This window comes from Zingiber officinale, chromosome 6A (assembly GCF_018446385.1).
Source record: "Zingiber officinale cultivar Zhangliang chromosome 6A, Zo_v1.1, whole genome shotgun sequence".
NCBI classification, from domain to species: Eukaryota; Viridiplantae; Streptophyta; class Magnoliopsida; order Zingiberales; family Zingiberaceae; genus Zingiber; species Zingiber officinale.
Genome location: NC_055997.1, coordinates 132,083,212 through 132,101,682, shown reverse-complemented (window position 1 = coordinate 132,101,682; position 18,471 = coordinate 132,083,212). Strand labels below are relative to the sequence as shown.

The following is an 18,471-nucleotide window of genomic DNA, read 5'->3' as shown; positions in this document are numbered from 1 at the left end:
GTCGGACGGATAATCGAAAGTTACCAGAAGATCACCTTACTCGATAACCAACAATCTGATTATTTACCTATATTTACCCATTATTTATTAATAATTGATCATCTGTCTCAATTTAAATTATAATTTAAAGGATGATGAACCTAAGGAATGCTCCCAATTAATTATGACCAAATAACAATCTGATTATTTACCCATCATTGACGGTCTCCCCTGGATGCCAAATATGGACGACGGATCTCCCCTGGATGCCAAATATCCACTGCGGTTCCTAACTCCGCTCGGTACTAACCACAGCGCCTTGTGTAGCCACCACCGGCGCCGCATTCACGATCCCTTTCCCCTCGCGCTCCTCCCCTCGCCGCGACGAGTCCAAACCTGTTGCTTCCAGTGCGGTCCTCTTCCTCATTCGCTTGCTCATGTGTTCCATTTCAAAGAAAAATCTTTCCTTTTCGTTGTTCCTCGCGCTTTTCCGTGGTTGAGTCCGTGATCGAATAGGTTTCTGATTTATGGATTTTTTTTTGCTGCATCAGTCAGTCGATTGGGAATTTCATGGAGCATCTTGCTGTTTTTCGTGATAATGGTGTTTATTTGATCCCTTTTCAGCAATTTCTCCCTTTTCAGTGATCCACGTGCCTTTGCTAGTAGGTTTCTCATTTCTGTACGTTTTGTGGTTTTCGCTTGGGAATTTTGTCGAGTTTTCTGTTGGTCTTGCTTTGATCTCGGTGTTTCTTGTTTTTGTGTTTGGTGGCCGTGTCGTTTGTTTGATCCCTCATCAATAGTTTCTCTCATTACGGTGATCTGCGTGCTTTTGCGTGATTGAACTTGCCACCCGAGCACCTTTCTCATTTCTCGACATTTTGTGGCCGCATTACTCGCCCGGAAATTTAGCCCAGCATCTGGTGCTCTTGGTTTGATCGCTGTTTTTGTTGATAATGCTGTCTGTTTCGTCCCTTCTCAGCAATTTATCTCCTTCCACTGATCCGCGTGCTTTTGTGTGTCTGAACGTGATATGCGAGTAGGATTTGATGTGTTTGTACTTGTATTCCTCATTAGGGAATTCCGTCGAGCACCTGGTGGCTCAGTTTGGTCGTTGTGTTTCTTGATTAATTTGTTTATTTGATCTCTAAACGCGTGTTTCTTTTTACTCATGGGAAACTCTCTATTCTTCTCACCATCTCAGTTCTCAATCTCACATTTGGAATGAGTTTATTTTTATTTTTTATTTTTATTTTGTTTTCTTTGTTCTAAGCGATATCTATATCTATATATTATATATTATATATTTTTTGGGTCCACAGTACTGTGTTTTCTTGATCACTCTTACAATGTTTTTTACAAACATTATAAATAGAATAACCCTTGTATACAAATATCTGGATGTTAATGAGAGTGTGTTATTCTACAATCCCTTATGATTATACTTCGTTCATAGGTAATGTCTAGTAATTAAGTCATTATGATATATTTTTTCTTCTGCTCTTGATGCTCTTTTTGCAATTACCTTGCATGAGACTTTTGGCAGAATGATACATCAATCAATTGAATTCAAGGACAGTAAAATCCAATTGTCACATAATTTCCCTAGGTTTGGGGCAAGTTTTTATGTGTTTGTTATTAATTAATTAGCAAATAACCTAGCTTGCCGTATAGAATCTCCATGATATGTACTCGAGGTATTTTCCTAAATTAGTTCAGAACATTTATACACAAAAACTTATTCCAAAAGAGTTGCATTCAGATATGCAATGCAGAAAATGTGCTATCTTGTAGCTTTTTACTGATTAACTTTGATTTTCATGACTCCAGATGTTGGTAATTTGTGTGTAATATTTTTTGCTGGGAAAATACTTGATGCAGGTTCCACTCTTTTAAGAATGTCACTATCTGTTTTCTTTGGAAATCTTCATCAATTGCTGAACAACCTGGGCAGCAATTCAACTATCAAGTTTCTCAAGCTCCAATATTGCACTTGTAAACAATTTCATGTTTGGAGATACAATCGACAAAATTCAGCACCAGTAAATGAAGCAAGATTTGGACTGCAGAGTTCTATTGCAACATGTAACAACCCTCTGTCAAATCTTCAGAATGAATTGGTGTCTGTCAGAGCTTGGTCAAGTAAAACTACCAGGTTGAAGTCGAGAAAGTTATCAACAAACAGAGCTACTCCACGTAAAATTGAGAAACTAATAGTGAGGGCATCAACAAAAAATAGCAAAAATCAGACAGAGCTTCTTCAACCTAAAACTGTTAATTGTAATGGTTTCCAACAAAGTACTGCTGTTAGGAAAGCTATAGATTGGCCTGCGACTATTCTTGTTTTTGACATTGAAACAACAGGGTTCAGTCGACAATATGAAAGGATCATTGAGATTGCAATTCGCGATCTTATTGGTGGCAAGGACAGTACTTTTGAAACACTTATTAATCCGAAGAAACCTGTATCAAATACATATGTCCATGGAATTCAATATGATATGGTTAACCGGCCTGATGTCCCAACGTATGCTTATTTAAATCTTGAAGGTCCTTTAAGTGCTTATCCTCTTGTTAGAATAACCACGGATCAAATAGTTGATCTGCCTATTAAAACAGATATAAGGACATCTGCAAATTAAAGTTAGAATAGCTCACTTTTGATGTTCTATTTTAGTCTTGTTGATGCTGGAAATCTTGATCTTTATTTTTTCACGTAGAGTCTAACATCCATTCACAATTTACAAGTAACTAGCATTCTGAAGCAACGCATGATTGTGTACAGTTCTGAATTAATATTATTATTCTTGTTTTCAACTTTATTAACCATACAATAACAATCAAGTCTTATCCCACTAGGTGGGGTCGACTTCAACTTTATTATCCATGTTGCTTGAATTGCTTATTACTTTTACAGACTGATTGTTGTTAATACTCTCATTTAGATACCTTTTTAAGTCTTTCTGTCAGATTTAAACATTTGCTCTTCAAATTGTTTTCTGTTGTAGTTCCTTATTGAGCTCCATAACAGTATTATGCATAGGTAGACCATGGCATTTCGAAATAGAAGTTTGTTGCAAATCTTTGTTATTATGTCATATTCAACGTTATAGAATGCAAATGAGTAAATCAAATGATGTTTTAATGTTACAGCTCTAGCTGTTAACATTTCTTGTGCTGAAATCATGGATATTTTTCTGTTTGATCTGTTCCAATTTCCAGTGTTGTATATTTCTTAAGGCACCAGCATCTTCTTTGTCTTTTCTCTAAAGTGATCAGTTCACGTGTCAATTTAACTTTGCTTCCTTATCTCATAGGTTTAGAGAGCTAGTTCCTATCCTCCTGCAATATGTTCGGAGTCGCCAAATGCCTGGAAAACCTGTTATATTGGTCGCCCACAATGCGCGTCAGTTTGATGTACCATTTATCACCAATGAATTCCAGCGCTGTTCGATGGATATTCCTGAAGACTGGGGATTTCTCGATACTCTTCCTCTTGCACGTCAATTGGTAATGCCAGACGGTATGTTGCTGTTTCCTTGGTTCTGTTTTCTTCTTTGGTAAATTTGTCTTGACTTTTTTATTTTATATATATATGACAATGAAAAATCTATGTCTGTAAAAGGCTATGCCGCCATTAGTAATATGTAATTTCAAGAAAACTTTTACTGGAAACTTGAAGTCACTTTTTGTTGTGTGCCATTAGCCTTCTAATAACTTGAGATTCTCAATTTAATAGCATGAAGCAAGTTGCACGTTTAAAACTGATAGAAAGGGCTCCAGTCAACTTTGGCATTTGATTCACATTTAATCTTTTCCTTAAACTGTTTGCTGACTTATTGAGATTTTGTATTTGTGTTAGTAACAATACTCAAGTAGTATATCTACTAGTGGATATATAAGCTTTTTTACAATCTATTAAACTATAGGTATACAATCGATGCAATGCCTTGATTTGGATCCTTGCCCGTTGAGGGAAGGGCGCTCTCTTTCTAGTGTACTTGTTCGGTAGCAAGGCAGACGAGGGGTTGCGACTGAGGACTGAGGATGGGATCTTTATGAATGGAGAGCTGAGCTACAAGGATTTCAGGCCCTTCAGCATCCAGGTCTTGAGCATTTGTGTTTTGAGCGTAGGAAGGATCATGAGTAGGAGGAAACCTCATGCCCACAAGGAAGAATTTTGTATTGGTGTTGTTTTTGTGTCTTGGAGTGAAAGAGGAACCGTTAATCTCAGCTGTGTCAGGGGCACTCGGCACGACACGACTTTAATCCTTGCCAGTGATAGGCAAGTTGACATGCTTAACCTGTCTAATCAAGGTTGCAGTAACCACAATTAATGGGAATCACATATTAAACATTCATTCTGATTTATTCTATTAATCATACCACTTTTAACAACTCTTACATGCAAGTCAAATTGTGTTGAAACCGAGTGATTGAAACTGTATCTGTTGGTATTAGTGCTTTACTTCATGCAGTGTGGTTAAATCTTGCTGAGTGCAAGTTTATATCATTGTTGATGCAACAAAAATGACAGAGATCAAATAACTGCCATGATCCAAAACATCTGTAATATCTTACAGTATGCTGATTCTTATTTTAGCATCATTTCATTCCTAGACGCATTTATTGTATTTCAGCATGCTTGACTACGATAGAGCCATAAAATGCCTGAAGATCCAAAATTACAAGCAACGTATACTTCAATAACACCCCTTCTATTTCTGTTTTATCTTTTACAGGATCCAAGCTTCCATCCGTAAAATTGCAATCACTTGGTGAGCATTATGGAATCCCTTTAGTCGGACCTGCTCACCGAGCAATGCCGGATGTCACACTGCTCTGCAATGTGCTCCAGCGAATTACTTTCGATTTGAAACTGACTGTCTCTCAGCTCTTGGATTTAGCTTTACGACCCAAAAGACACTCTGATGTTCCTCCATGAAAAAACACGGAGGTTTCGAGCTTCACATCAAATATAATACTTGTTTATTATCGCTCTTGTTTTAGTTAGTTTTTGAAACATTGTTGTAATCTGTCACCATTCTTCGTGGAAACTTAGAACATTAGATAGTTTTTGTCTTGATTAGATTATGGAAAATGAATTAACTAATAATCCTTTCATTTGGAGTTCGTCACACGAATCTCCTGTGTCTCACTGTGGTATTCTACAGAAATATATTAACTAAATGATTTATATGATTATTCGAAGTGACCAGTTTTTTTTTTCCCCCTATTATCGGCCTGTTCTTCAAGGTATTGTCTTGGATCATGTGTCAAACAGATGATTTACTCGTCCAGTCCCCATTAATCCGTCTCACGATCAGAACGAGGAAGGTAAAGTAGGATAATTGTGACAAGTTTGATCCCACATCCTTAAGTGGTAAACTATCAATCACTTACCCGTAGGGGCTATTATTCCTGATAACCCGTAGGGGCTATTGTTCCTGATCATGCTCAATGTTAAATTGATCCCTAGGGACTATTGTTCATGACCCCTATATTCATATTTGAAGAAAAATTTTCTATAAATATATCATAATTGGAGAGAGTGTCTAGGTGACAATCTAGATGTTTTATCGTGATATCATAGCTCTGACGATAGATATTGTTCCTGATCATGTGACAAAAGGTAATTCGTTTGCCCCAGTACTTCCGTCAATCCGTCCCATATCAATATGGAAGAGATAAATTATAGATGACACCCTATATTTAATAAAGAAATCTTAGTTCATCTTATATGATCCATTTAAAAAATTAAGTAAATAATTAAATGGGCCATTGATCTTGATTTTAAGGTGAGATAGATGAAAAATAGAAAGATTTATTTTAATACGATTTGAAAGCTATAGTAATCTTTATATATTTAAAGAAATTGTTGGAAAAAGGAAATAATATATTTTTATTCCACTATCCCCTTTTGGTAAACCGATGATATGGTGGGCCAAAAATATCATTCCGTTTAAGACCAAAGAGAAAATTGATTTTTATTAGGTTTCCGGTTCGATCTCTCTGCGCTTTTGACTTTGTCTCTTCCTCGGTGGATTTCTTCCGCCGTCGATCCTCTGCGAACTAAGATCACTCGGTCTTCGCTTTCTCCGTCTCCGACTCGACGTCTCGACCTGTTCCATATGCTTCTAAACCCTAATCCTTCCGGGTACTTCACCTCTTCGTTTTCACTATCCGTCTTTTTGCCCTTTTGGCCTATTCCTTTCGGTCTATGTTGGATGTAGTTGAGCTAATTGTTGGTTTGGAACTGGAGCAAATGCTAGACTGATGGTCTCATATGATCCTTTGCAGCGAGGATTTTTGTGTTTGTCCTTTTTTTTTAAAAAAAAATTGCTTATCGCCCAATGGGAAAAGTGATCTCTTAGACGTCGGTTTGATGCAGGATTTTTTTTTTTTTTTTTGTACGTTAATGTGTTCACTTGAAACTAATAAAGATGCTTTGAGGATTCTTATTCAAGATTCTTACTGGTCGGAACTTTAGGAAAAGTGGTTCAGAGGTTATGCGCTTGCAAACAAAACTAAAGCGAGATGTAGAGGACTCTGACTAAACAAAACTTAAGGGACATATTTTCTATTTGCTGAGGAGAAAACAGCTTATGTTGATGTTAAATAGGATTTTTATTCTTATTATTTTAAGTTTATATTTGTGAGGATTAATTCTGGTAAGATTTTGTCTATAAAGAATGAAGGTTAAAGGAAGTATTTTAAGATGATAATGGTTTCCTTTTAGGGTGTTAAATAAGTTTGGTATGCTTTAATTAAGAAATAGAGTAGTTTTGTTAGGAGTTTAATTTAAAATGTTTTATTTCCCAATTTGCAATATTTTTTTTTTGAATTTAGGTCTATGAAAGAGGTCTCCTATGTATGGTCATCTTTCAATTTAATAAAAGCTCCTTTTTTGTTTAATTAGTGTGAGACTTGCACCACCTCATATACACTTATTATTTGGCATTCTGAAAAATTAGTAGTTTTTTGTGACTCAATGTGTAACACATTGAAATACTTTGTTATGTCAACTGGTTTAGTCTGATGGATTACTAATGCTCAATATACTTTACTGTACTGAAGCGCACTAACAAATTAGTATTTAGTTTATTAACCATGCTGTACCTTGGTATACTGCCTAAAAAACCTTGCAACATGAAAACATGAACAGTAGGTGCCTTGCTTACTTCTTCTTCTTGTCTTCACTTGCCTCACTTGCTACTGGAGTCTAAAGAAATATTCCCTAACAGTTCAAGTGGTGAAGTTTTTGTCATGTGAACGTGTGGTCATGGGTTTGAGTTGTAGAAACACCCTCTTGCAATGTAAGGTAAAGCTGCATACAATAGACCTAATGTGAGGAATCCGTATTGGCGGGAGCTTCGGACATCGAGCCACCTTTTAGTTCAAGTGGTGATATTAGCATGGGATCAATGCCGTGATAAATTTTAGATGCTTGAACTACTTGCAAGTTGCAACTGCCATGTATTATAAGTTTCTGTTGGTTTACGTGGATTAAATTATAATGGCACAGAAACTAAATCATTGCAAATTTATGAACTACTTGCAAGTTGCAAATTTGCGATGTTGCCATGTAATTATAAGTTTTTGTTGCTTTACTTGGGTTAAATCATAGTGATGATTTGTTATTGTTTAGAAACTGAATTATTGCACATTTATCACTAGTTTTATTTGCTGTTGCTAGCGAAGATTAGCATCATTATGCCTTGTCCTAAATGTTGCTTATGTAGTTTCCTCTTTTTCTTTACAGTTTGTACCCATCAAATATGGGTTATTATAGGCAGAATATCAAGAAAGAAAAAGAAAATGGAGAACACCTACATGAAAATAGGGCCATTTGTTTGCATGCTTTCTCTGATTTGTCACATATTTGCCCAGCAACATTTGTATACTTGCTAAAGGAGTGTTATGTATGTGGTAAGTGTTATCTACTTGAATGCATTTGTTGTATTTATTCACTTGATCGAGCATCACTTGAGTTTTGACTGCATTCCTTTCTGTGTCTCTTGCTATTTACTTTGGTGGATCAGTATGCTAATACTGTGATACCTTAAAATGCAGTTTCACATTTCTAATCAAGTGACAATGATTTCCTTTTCTAACTTGATAATCAATGTTTGACTTCCTGATATACTTTGCCTTGTAGGATTTCCTTCTGTATTCACTATAATAATGTAGTTCATAGTTCTATGCTAATGAAACACAGGCAAGAAGAGGGTAGTATTCCCTGTTATTTTGAGTATATTTTCTGTTTTAAATCTTTGTGGTGTTGTCTTGATTTCATAATGTGATAATCAAGAGAGTTGTCCTAAATGGTCAAGATCAACATTTTGAAGTTAACTGATGTAATATCCCATAGGTCATATAATTGAATGAATGGAGATATTGAATTTTGCATAAAAATGACTTTTTTAAAATAAGATTGATGATTGAAGATAATAATGTCTTCTTTGTAGGTACACGTAAAGCAACCCCCAAGTTCCGAGTACTTCAGCAGCAAGTATCACGAGCATTGCATAATGCTCCTCAACCAGGCCCATTTACTTTTCTTATTCATTGTCTTTATGTGGTACCTTTATTGGGACATCAGTACACTGAGGGATTCAGTCATATGCTGCTATCTTCTCTTCGGCACTGTAAATCCCAGAATTTCAGTCCAGATGACTTTTACAGAGCAAAGCCCCTTGCCCTACAACTAATTCTTGATATTCTTGCCTGTGTTGTTGGTCATGAGGAACGTATTTTAATTAAGTTACTGGAAGCATTTGATGTCAATTTGGAAGATATCGGTGATGCTATAGGTTGTTTTGACATGACAAAAGGGCGTTTAGACAGAGTGAAGGCATACATTGAGCAATATGTTATTGATTTTATTGAATCACAATCTTATATGACTGCTGTAACACTGTTAGAGAGATTTTCTATCCAACTATCTGGGGAGTCCTTGCTTCTAAAGATGATTGAGAGCAACCAATATAAAGCAGCAGAAAAGTGGGCTACTTTTATGGGAAAGCCTCTTATATGTTTGCTTGTTCAGAAGTATCTGGATATGAAGATGCTGAAAAATGCTTATGATATAATAAAGAGAAACAATCTTATGGAGGAATTTCCAGATGTGTATCATATGTACAAAGAGAGGTACCAATGTTTCTTATTCGGATGTTGTGCACCTGAATATAGTTTACTACAAGGTGCTAAACAAATTTGAAAGCTTTCTTCTTTGTTTCTTCCATGTTTGATAAAGATATTCACATGCAAATGCAGCTTATTGAAAAAGCTGGCGGAGAAAGGATTGTGGGATCTCGCAGAACTGAAAACAAACAAGGATCAGCATCTTGTTGAGTACCTTGTGAGAATCTTTGTTTTGTCCTAGTTTAATTTATGTGATATTGCTCACAAATTTTCCTGACTGATAATTTTTTTCATTGATTACTATTTATTTTGTTTTTTTTTCTACAAGCAATGTCTCATGTCGGTTCTAAAGTACCTTGTATTTCTTACTCTAAATCCAAATTATATGCCGCTCTCTTTTTTCCTTTTGAAAGGTATACCTAGCTATGGAAGCTGGCTATAGTGAAAAGGTTGATGAACTTTGCGAGCGCTATTGCCTTGAAGGTTTTTCAAAGGTTTCAGGTGATAAATATAGCCATAAGACTTGTTATTTGAAGGTCATATGGAACTCGCTACGCTTTCTAATGTTCTTGATACTGATAAACTTCACTTCAGTAGCAGTACTAGGAAATTCCCTTTCACCTATTTTGGCATATCCTTTACTGTATTGCAAAGCAAACCAGTAGTCTTTAACTTCTGTAAATGAGTGTTTCACTCCTGGTGAAATTAATTTGATGGTGTGTATCAGATTTTGCATCCATTGAACCAAATTGGCTGTTTAGGAAAAAATTTAACTCTTGATCAAGTTATAACAATGCTGGATAGCTGTAAGATGAACAAAACACAAGGGATAATTTTTCTAAGCCTCACCGATCTTTTAAGTACTACTAATTGCTTATTTTTTTTCTAAGTGCCATGCGATAAAATAATAGATATTTGCATTCAGACATTAAATTAATGACTTTGTATGACATAGAAAGGGTGCCCCTTTTTATTGGAATCATCAAAGGGATGCCCCCCCCCCCACCCCCCTTTCCTTTTTGAATATCTTTTTTTTATCAAAAGGGCGTCCCGCCCTACCAACCCTCTCTCTAAAATGACACAACTACCATCAAGTACAAAGTTTGGTCAGTTTTCACTTTTTGGCACGCCAGGTTTGATTTTTTAACATGTAGGTTTCAAATTTAAACCCTTAACCATTTGAGCGGATGACCATTTCATCAACATTTACATTGCAGTAGCTTTGGTTTCATAGCTGCTATGACACATTCTTAACATCTTCAAAAACATTCACGACGTAACAGTTACGGTTTCGTAGCTGCTACAATATAGATTTGACGTGTTCACTTTCATAACTGCTACTTGTCTTGTTCAACAATATTCACGTTGTATTTATGTAAAGTTCATACGCTGACCCCGGACACCCCATACAATCGACCCCATAGCTATTTGTACAAGGTAAATCAGGAAATCAAGTAGGCCACCATATGGGAGAGTATTTCCGTCGGCTTTGCTGGGAATCGACTTTTGCCCATTTATGCAAATCTACCGTGTGGTGACCAACAATCACGTTGTAGCAGCTACAAACCGTAGCTGCTATAACTTGCACTTGTCCTGTTCAACAGCATTAACATTGTAGTTGCTAAGAAACTTTAGCAGCTATAACTATGCTAGCAGCTACAAAATTGTAGTTGCTACAACATTTGTAACAACTACAGTTTCGTAGCAGCTACAACGGAGACTTGTTTTGTTCATACAACTGGGTGGCGGAAGATAATAATGTCAAATAGCGCACTTGAGGGCAACCGTGTCATTTTGTGTTTGGTCGGGGAGGGGGGATGTTCTTTTGATAAAAAAATGAAAGAGAGGCGCTCATGTGATGATTCAAAAAAAAAATAGGAGCGCTCTTTTGATGTTTGCCCAAATGCATTTATGCTTGCAACTTCACGAGTACTATCAATCAAAACATTAAGTTGCATGATTCTGTGTATAATAAGGTTTGACTTAAGACCTCTAAAACAAGTACTTTTGGGTAAGGACTCCACTTCTTTACTTTTAAAAACATTATTTTGCCCCAATCAATCGTGGCAACATAACATCCAGAGTAATTGAAAGAAAAAATTGTTTCATTGCTTTTGTTTCAGTATATTTGTCCAATAAAATTTCTGTAATTCTTGAACATTATGCATCTGTTTTTCCTCCTTGAACTGCCTCACACTTAAATTGCACATGCTGTAATTCTTTCAAATTCATGGTGCTATACAATGAGTTCCCTGCTTATTCTCTTTTGTACGCCCGTTTCTTCAAACAGAAAAAAGAAATACTGATACACTTGCTTGAAAATTTTCCAGTCACTGATGAAACTTCTTCAAGACCTCGTTACTTGGATCTTAAGAACTTTATTTTGGATGATATCGTATGGGTTGATGAGGTTAATAGACTATTAACTGCTACTGAGTATATTGAAGGTTGTAAAATTGTTGGAATAGATTGTGAATGGAAGCCTAATTATGAAAAAGGGAGCAAACTAAACAAGGTAACATTTTTTTCTTTTTGAAAGTTATCAGTTAAAATTTGTCTTTTGTCTCACATGGATCTCATATCAGGCAACAATTTTTTATTTTATTTTATGAAATATGCTTATTACTTCAAAAATCAAATGGGACTGAAAGTTGCAGTGGTCTATAGGTTAAAATAATATGATGTATGTGGCATACTTTTTCAACTTTGTTATGCTTGAGTTGCATATGATATAATTTTACAAGTAGTGAGATGATATGTTAATGTGACATTGTAAACAATAGATGAATCATAACCTAAACTTATGTCAATTTGGATCAATATTTGCTCCCTCTAAAACAGTAATTTCTGCAAAAATAGTTCGAACCTGCTATTAACCATCAAATTTGACTGTAGTTTGATATGGGCCCTCAAATCAGGAATTATTGACTTATACAGCACAGGCTTATTTCTATTGGACATGTGACCTGCTTTAAGTGTCGGGAAACATGATGAAGCATGTGTTTCCGTGTAACACCCTTATCTAGCCCCACATGGTGAGCACTTGGTTGTGAGCTAATAAATGTGGTCGAACCATCATGCTTAAAGCTTTAAACACTAAGTTTAAATAACTACATATTTGGCTGATGTGAGGATAATTGGGTTGTGTATTGTGTTTTGTATTTAAAGGTTGTCATTGTTCTCAAGGAAGAAGGCAGAAATAGCAAATACTAGGGATAGATACCTCTGCATATTATTCTTTCTAGATACCAGTGGATGTGATTCTACAGTTAGCTTTTTGCTTCCATGTGTTCAGGTATCTATTATGCAGATCGCATCAGAGAACCATGCCTTCATCTTTGATTTGATAAAGTTATATGAGGATGAACCAAAAGCATTAGACTATTGCCTTAGACGCATTTTATGTTCCTCTAACACCCTAAAACTCGGTATGCTATTTCCTCATGTGATGACAATGAATGAAGAGTACAAACGTGCTGATGATAGTTTTCCCCCTCATCTTTTGCCCCTCGTGTAGGATATAACTTGCAATGTGACCTTCATCAATTGTCCCATTCCTATGGAGATCTGGAGTGTTTCAGATCCTACGAAATGCTTCTTGACATTCAGAAATTGTTCAAGGAGCGCAATGGAGGCCTCTCTGGGTTGGCTGAGGTACGATGAATTCACAAAATGTGAAATTACTAGCAGTCATTTCTTTTAAAATTGTTATTTGAAATATTCTCCCTTCAACTGTGTAACCTATGAATTTGTGATCATGCAATACTGACATGTGAATTTATCTGTATGTTCTTGGATTAGAAAATTTTAGGAGCAGGTCTGAACAAGACCCGACGAAATAGCAACTGGGAACAGAGACCTTTAAGTCAGAATCAGGTATCTGCCGCTTGCAACTGGACTAAGGGAATTAAATAACGATGATATATGTGTTGTTTAGCCTATCTGGACAACACATAATTTGCATATCATTCTAAGCAAAGTGCATGAAAAAAAATGCAGATCGAGTACGCTGCTCTGGATGCTGCTGTCCTTGTTCACATTTTCCATCATGTGCGCGATCAGCCTCAATCTGGTGACAAAGAGGAGCATTGCAAGGTCGAATGGAAATCTCACATAGTAAGTGACACTACTGTTACAAAGTTCCAAAATTTTTAGCACTTAGTCTCTTAGAAGTGCTTTACGATTCTATAGGTTTCACGAATGAACAACATGAGACGCATGAATGGATTATGAGACGAATTTTGGCTACGATCACAGCTTCACTGGCGGTACATTACAATCAGGGCTTCACTGGCAGTTCATTTCAGTATATCTTTCTTCCCTCGGGCTCCTTTTGGAGAAGCCTATTTATATAGAAGCGTCATCAAAGACCATGAATGAACTTGTGCAATTGTTAATGGTCACCCATGTAAATACTTTCTTCAAATGTATATGAGCAAGTTTTAGTTAATAATCCTTCTTGAATTGTTTTAGTTATATTCAGTTTAATTATATTCGATGTGTGTAACATGTGCTTTGAATGCCACAGACTTCGTTAGGCAAATTTTAGTAGAATATCCCTAGTCATTGTTATGATTAATTAGTTGGTAAGTGTTTATTAGGCTGAAGATTGTGTACTTGAATGGAAGGGAAAGGAAGGGTAGGGGATTGTTTCAAGTGCCTTTTATCCATACGCCCCTCTTTAAATGGTTATTAATCTCTTTTCAACTAGTTAATATTAAGAAAAAGAAATAAAATTATTTAAATTTATAGGTATTTAGTTTTCTAAAGTATAATTTAATTTTACTAATCTCAATTAGAGAAGGTATTAATTTTTATTTTTAATTCAATCCTGACTTTCCCATTCAAGCGTGACGTCAAAAGCTTACATTTATTATGACGTATTGAATTCTTATTTGTAACGCCCAAAATATCATTTTTATGTTCCCAAAATACCCCTACTATTTTTATCTATAAATAGCCCGTTTCAAGGCTCCATCGCTACTTCGTCCTTTCGCGCTTGGCTTCTCACCGTGCGATCCTTCGTCTTCTTTCCTCAGATACGTATTCTCATTTCACTCCGTTTCCCCCTTTTTTTTCCTTTTTTATTTTTGTTTCTTTCCTCGTTCATCCCAAAGATTGGTGCTTTTTCTTCGACGATTGGATGTTGTTCTGCTACTGAATTTTTTTTCCTTCGGAAATCCCGCCCCCAAATCTGATCTTTTGGTGTTAATTCCCTTTTCGAGGCGGTGTCTGGCTCGAAAAATCTGATCTTGCCAAGATTGGTGTTTTTCTTCGAAAAATCGGCGTTATCTGGTGTGTTCTAGGGTTGATTTTATTTCTGAGGTGGTCGTTGTCTCGCAAAATCTGATCTTACCTTTTCTCGCCCCCTGCTGTTCCTGTTTATCATCTTATTCAACCCTAGTCGGCTTAAACTTTTGATTCTCGTCTAGTTTTCTGTCCATGATCTCGATGTTTTGTCGCTGGATTGGGTGGAAAAAGATCGCCTAGCCCATATGAATCTCGCTGTTCTGCGGATCTGCTTCTTGCACTCTTTCTCAGTGGTGTTCCTCTTCTGGTTTTACGTCTTCTCATGAAGTAGATCTCATTGCCTGGTTACGACCACCTTGAGCGGCAAAATCCAATTTCTTTTTCCGTTCTCGTTGCTAATCTCCTAAGTTCTAGTGAAAATACCTCGAGAAAAATCATGCCTTGCTCGCCAGTCCATCAAGATTTCAGTTCTGGAGATTCCTCCATGCAACGTGCGATCGATGAGAGGAAGAGAAAGAAGATGCTCTCAAACAGGGAGTCCGCAAGAAGGTCTCGGATGAGGAAGCAACAGAAATTGGATGATATGCTGAAGGAAAGTGCCGATTTCAAAGGCCAAAACAGTAAGATTGAGATGCAGATCAATGTTGTGACACAACATTTTGAGACGGTGGATACGGAGAACACCATCCTCAGGGCTCAAATCAGTGAATTGACGGCAAGGCTGCAGTCGATGAACTCCATACTTCACATCTATAAGGAAGTTAGTGGGTTGTCCATGGAGATACCTGAGATGCCCGAAACAATGACGAAGCCTTGGCGGTTGCCTTTCCAGGCACAACCTCTCTCTACTGCAGTCAACATGTTTAAAGTCTGAACCAGTATTGTAGTGTTTCACCAATGTCTGTCTCCAGTCTTTCAGAGTTCTATTTCTGAGCTTGTTATGTGGTATATCAGTGTGTCCTATGGTTATGTACAAGAGTGCTTTCATGTTTTCTTGAGTCCATAGATGCTATAAACAATCCTAAAGCATGGTCTATTATCTTTCCAAGAACAATTCGGGTCTGAATCATTACTGTATACGTCTTCACCATTGGTCTTCACTTATTATACTTCCATTTTACAGTTTGCTGGTCTTCTACCTCTGGTTGTGTAGAAGTATGCCTTTCAGGTTTTCTTGTGTCCGTGGACATTTCTGAGCTACCAGAAACAATCCTAAAGCCTCGGCTGTCTTTCAAAGCGCAATTCAGGTCAGAATCAGTATCGAAGAATATCTCTGTGTTGTTTTAGGCTTTATATATCAGAACTTGCAGGGCAGTAGATTTCTATGCCATCTGTATGTGCAGTCAGTGTGTCCATGGACATATCTGAGATGCCAGAAACAATCCCAAAGTCCTTGTCCATTGTCTTTCAAAGTACACTTCATTCAGGTTGGATCGGTATTGCAACTTGTAATGATTTTGTTGAATGTGTTAATTAGTGTAGTTAAATGTTTGATGATATGGATTTCGTTCTTGTTAGGATTATTATTCTACTTGTCATTTACGTTGTTCTACTAATCATGATTACGGGTTAGTGACCATTTATCAACTGTGTCAACCTTCTCTATCTTGATATAAATGAGGGTAGGGTGATTGAATTATCTAAACTCGCTTAGAGGTTGGTTATATACATGATTGTTTTCTAATTTGCTCTTTTCAGAAGGTCAATTATAAGAAGTAGCTATTTCTTTTGTCCCTGCCTTGAGGGCATGTTCATCCAAAGTCATAAAGAAAATGAAATGTTAATTTATCATGGATAGATCAATGAATAATTGAATGAATATTATTTTTTAAATAAAGAATACTTTTTTCATTACATTTCTTATATGGCGAGTTACGAAACAAGGCACCTGGTTTTGTATGTTACCTAAAAAGAGTATCTATTTTAATTGATCAAAATCTTTTTTTAATTTTCTATTCCATAATACTCTTCTTTCTTTTTATTTTTATTTTCTTTTTAAAAAATAATCTCCCAGCCATTCTCTTTCATCTTTGTTTCCTCTATCGTCTGAGCATCAATGGTGGTTGTCTGTCGTTGTCCCTTTACCTCGGCTCAACAATTCAAGGAGACATAATAAGTCGGTGACAGTTTGAGATTAAGACTGAGCTTTTGATTGATTTATGATGATCAACTCCGTCGATTTTAAAAAAGGTATCAGGTAATGTTTATCCATCATTTCATCTCAACTCTATTCTCTCTCTCTTCATGATGCCTATGATATTGCGTTGTATTTTTATTATTTTTATTTTTCAACATTTATTTTTTTTAAGGTTTTTATTTTATTATTAAAGGTAAAATTTGATGAGTCAGAGAAGCTGATTACGAGAGGAGAAAAATGAGTACTATCGGAGGATGAGATTGACTTTATCGATTCTTCGTTGGAGGACGACTTTGATCGTAGGTGTCAGCACATTCTCAGTGGCGAAGTAAGTTTTTGAGTGGCGAATTAAGTTTTTGATTTTGGACTAAAGATATGAACTTTGTGTGTTTTAGGATGATTTTATTTTTTTGATCGGCAGTTATTTGATTAAATGTCAAAGCGGATGACGATAGAGGAAACTCGTTGAGACGGAGATGAAGGAGGATGGATTTAATCAAGCTTACTTAATAATATGTATACTAAATTTAGATTTGGGTCATGTTCTTCGTGAGTAATGAAATATCCATAATTTAATATGTAAAGTAATAAATTTCACCTTAACTAAAATTTATGCAATTTTCAAAAATATATCTATATGATATTCATAACAAGGAAAATAATATACAAATCAGCATTTTATTTTTTATTTTTTGAATTTTCCTTCTATTAATTATGAATTTTCCTAGTAAGCTATTTTAGTTTCTTTATGCTTTTATTATTTTTCTATATTTCTAGATTTGATATTTGGCTGGTGAATCTATAAGGGCATACCAAGACCAAGAATGACTACTTAAGATATCATATTATAGAAAATTATCTAGGATACTTGAAAAAAATGAAGAACTTTATTGTTCAAAAACTAAAAAATTTAATTTTTTATTAGATGATATGAAGAACTTTGCTCTTCCTAGTCAATATAATCGCAAATATATTGATTTGCAGTGAATCTTGAAGAGAAATATTCATAATATTTTAAATTTATTGTTGTCTATGTTGGATCGGAGGAGTACGATAGAGGGGGGGGGGGGGTGAATATCGCGCTTTTAAAACTTTTCTTTTACTTTAGAAAACAGAGTCGTGCAATGGAAAGTAAAATGAAAGACTAGTTCATTTACTTCGTTCGGAATCTAGGTCGACTCCTTCTCGAAGGCTCGCGATCCTTGATTATACCGATGGATAATCCACTATAACCCTTCTTTCCGAAATCCTCGGAAAGAAGCAGATTGTACAGATACAAAAATATAAGATAGTAATAATCCTACTATCTTATATGAATTTAAGTGCAATACAAATAAAGTATACCGACAATAGTAAGTGAAGGTTGAAGCTTGGTCGGTACTTCCGGACGGAGTAGCTTGAAGAGTCGTAGAAGATTTGTAGCACGGTCCGCTTGCAGAGATGAGCTTTGAGATGATCAGAAAACAGTATTGTACAGCCTCAGACCTCGAGCTTCAATTTATAAGATCGTCGATGTTCGGTCGACCGATCCCTATATTCGGTCGACCGAACCAGCTTCCTTCCTTCCTGGCTGAGATCCGATGCTGATTCGATCTTCGGCAATTAAATGATCATTAAGGGTTTGGTCGATCAATCCCCTTGTTCGGTCGATCGAACAGGCTCTTTCCCTGTTCGTCGAGATTTGCCGAGATTCGCATTTACTGTGCATTAATGGTTGATTGGTTCGGTCGACCGATCCGTGGGTTCGGTCGACCGATCATCTCTTTTTCCTTTTGCCTCTGATCGATGCCGATGAACTGACCTGTGCTGAGTCATCATGGTTCGGTCGACTGATCCGGCCGAACCTGCAAAATACTGTTAGGCAGTAATCCTGCAAAACAGATGTTAGCATAATAATATAATAATGCATGAGTAATATAAGACAGTAGAACTGTCTTGATCTCAACTTGGAAACCTTCCCGGTT

General features: G+C 36.3%; 3 protein-coding genes across 6 annotated transcripts; all 3 read left to right on the top strand.

Annotated features, from left to right (window-relative positions):
• Nucleotides 1-222: 222 nt before the first annotated feature.
• Nucleotides 223-5,049, top strand: LOC121998170 (exonuclease DPD1, chloroplastic/mitochondrial-like). Of its 4 annotated transcripts, none has more exons than XM_042552947.1 (4): nucleotides 224-387; nucleotides 1,858-2,503; nucleotides 3,294-3,499; nucleotides 3,906-4,337. In XM_042552947.1, exons 2-4 carry the CDS (start codon nucleotides 1,875-1,877, stop codon nucleotides 3,986-3,988), a joined length of 918 nt encoding a protein of 305 aa, XP_042408881.1. In that variant the 5' UTR covers nucleotides 224-387; nucleotides 1,858-1,874; the 3' UTR covers nucleotides 3,989-4,337. The 4 variants fall into 4 exon arrangements, with proteins under 4 accessions (XP_042408880.1, XP_042408881.1, XP_042408876.1 ...); XM_042552945.1 differs by lacking the exon at nucleotides 3,906-4,337 and adding an exon at nucleotides 4,719-5,049 and having other exon boundaries at nucleotides 228-387; XM_042552946.1 differs by having other exon boundaries at nucleotides 223-2,503.
• Nucleotides 5,050-5,964: 915 nt separating this feature from the next.
• LOC121998169 lies at nucleotides 5,965-13,573 on the top strand. The gene is made up of 11 exons (XM_042552941.1): nucleotides 5,965-6,133; nucleotides 7,739-7,905; nucleotides 8,445-9,126; nucleotides 9,253-9,337; nucleotides 9,534-9,621; nucleotides 11,451-11,635; nucleotides 12,416-12,548; nucleotides 12,638-12,774; nucleotides 12,922-12,996; nucleotides 13,120-13,236; nucleotides 13,312-13,573. The coding sequence occupies exons 1-11, from the start codon at nucleotides 6,108-6,110 to the stop codon at nucleotides 13,351-13,353; spliced, it is 1,737 nt and encodes a 578-aa protein (XP_042408875.1). The 5' UTR covers nucleotides 5,965-6,107; the 3' UTR covers nucleotides 13,354-13,573.
• A 525-nt stretch (nucleotides 13,574-14,098) lies between these two features.
• On the top strand, nucleotides 14,099-15,496 carry LOC121998168 (bZIP transcription factor 53-like). Its single transcript, XM_042552940.1, has one exon. The coding sequence runs from the start codon at nucleotides 14,807-14,809 to the stop codon at nucleotides 15,242-15,244; it is 438 nt and encodes a 145-aa protein (XP_042408874.1). The 5' UTR covers nucleotides 14,099-14,806; the 3' UTR covers nucleotides 15,245-15,496.
• Nucleotides 15,497-18,471: the final 2,975 nt, after the last annotated feature.

Excerpts from the sequence above, each read along its gene's own strand:
- LOC121998170 (XM_042552942.1), top strand. The coding sequence starts at position 1,797 with ATGACTCCAGATGTTGGTAATTTGTGTGTAATATTTTTTGCTGGGAAA. Across the intron at positions 2,504-3,293 it reads AACCGGCCTGATGTCCCAAC|GTTTAGAGAGCTAGTTCCTA; the intron begins GTATGCTTATTT and ends CTTATCTCATAG. Across the intron at positions 3,500-4,718 it reads TCAATTGGTAATGCCAGACG|GATCCAAGCTTCCATCCGTA; the intron begins GTATGTTGCTGT and ends TATCTTTTACAG.
- LOC121998169 (XM_042552941.1), top strand. The coding sequence starts at position 6,108 with ATGCTTCTAAACCCTAATCCTTCCGG. Across the intron at positions 11,636-12,415 it reads AAGGGAGCAAACTAAACAAG|GTATCTATTATGCAGATCGC; the intron begins GTAACATTTTTT and ends CCATGTGTTCAG. Across the intron at positions 12,997-13,119 it reads GACCTTTAAGTCAGAATCAG|ATCGAGTACGCTGCTCTGGA; the intron begins GTATCTGCCGCT and ends AAAAAAATGCAG.
- LOC121998168 (XM_042552940.1), top strand. The coding sequence starts at position 14,807 with ATGCCTTGCTCGCCAGTCCATCAAGATTTCAGTTCTGGAGATTCCTCC.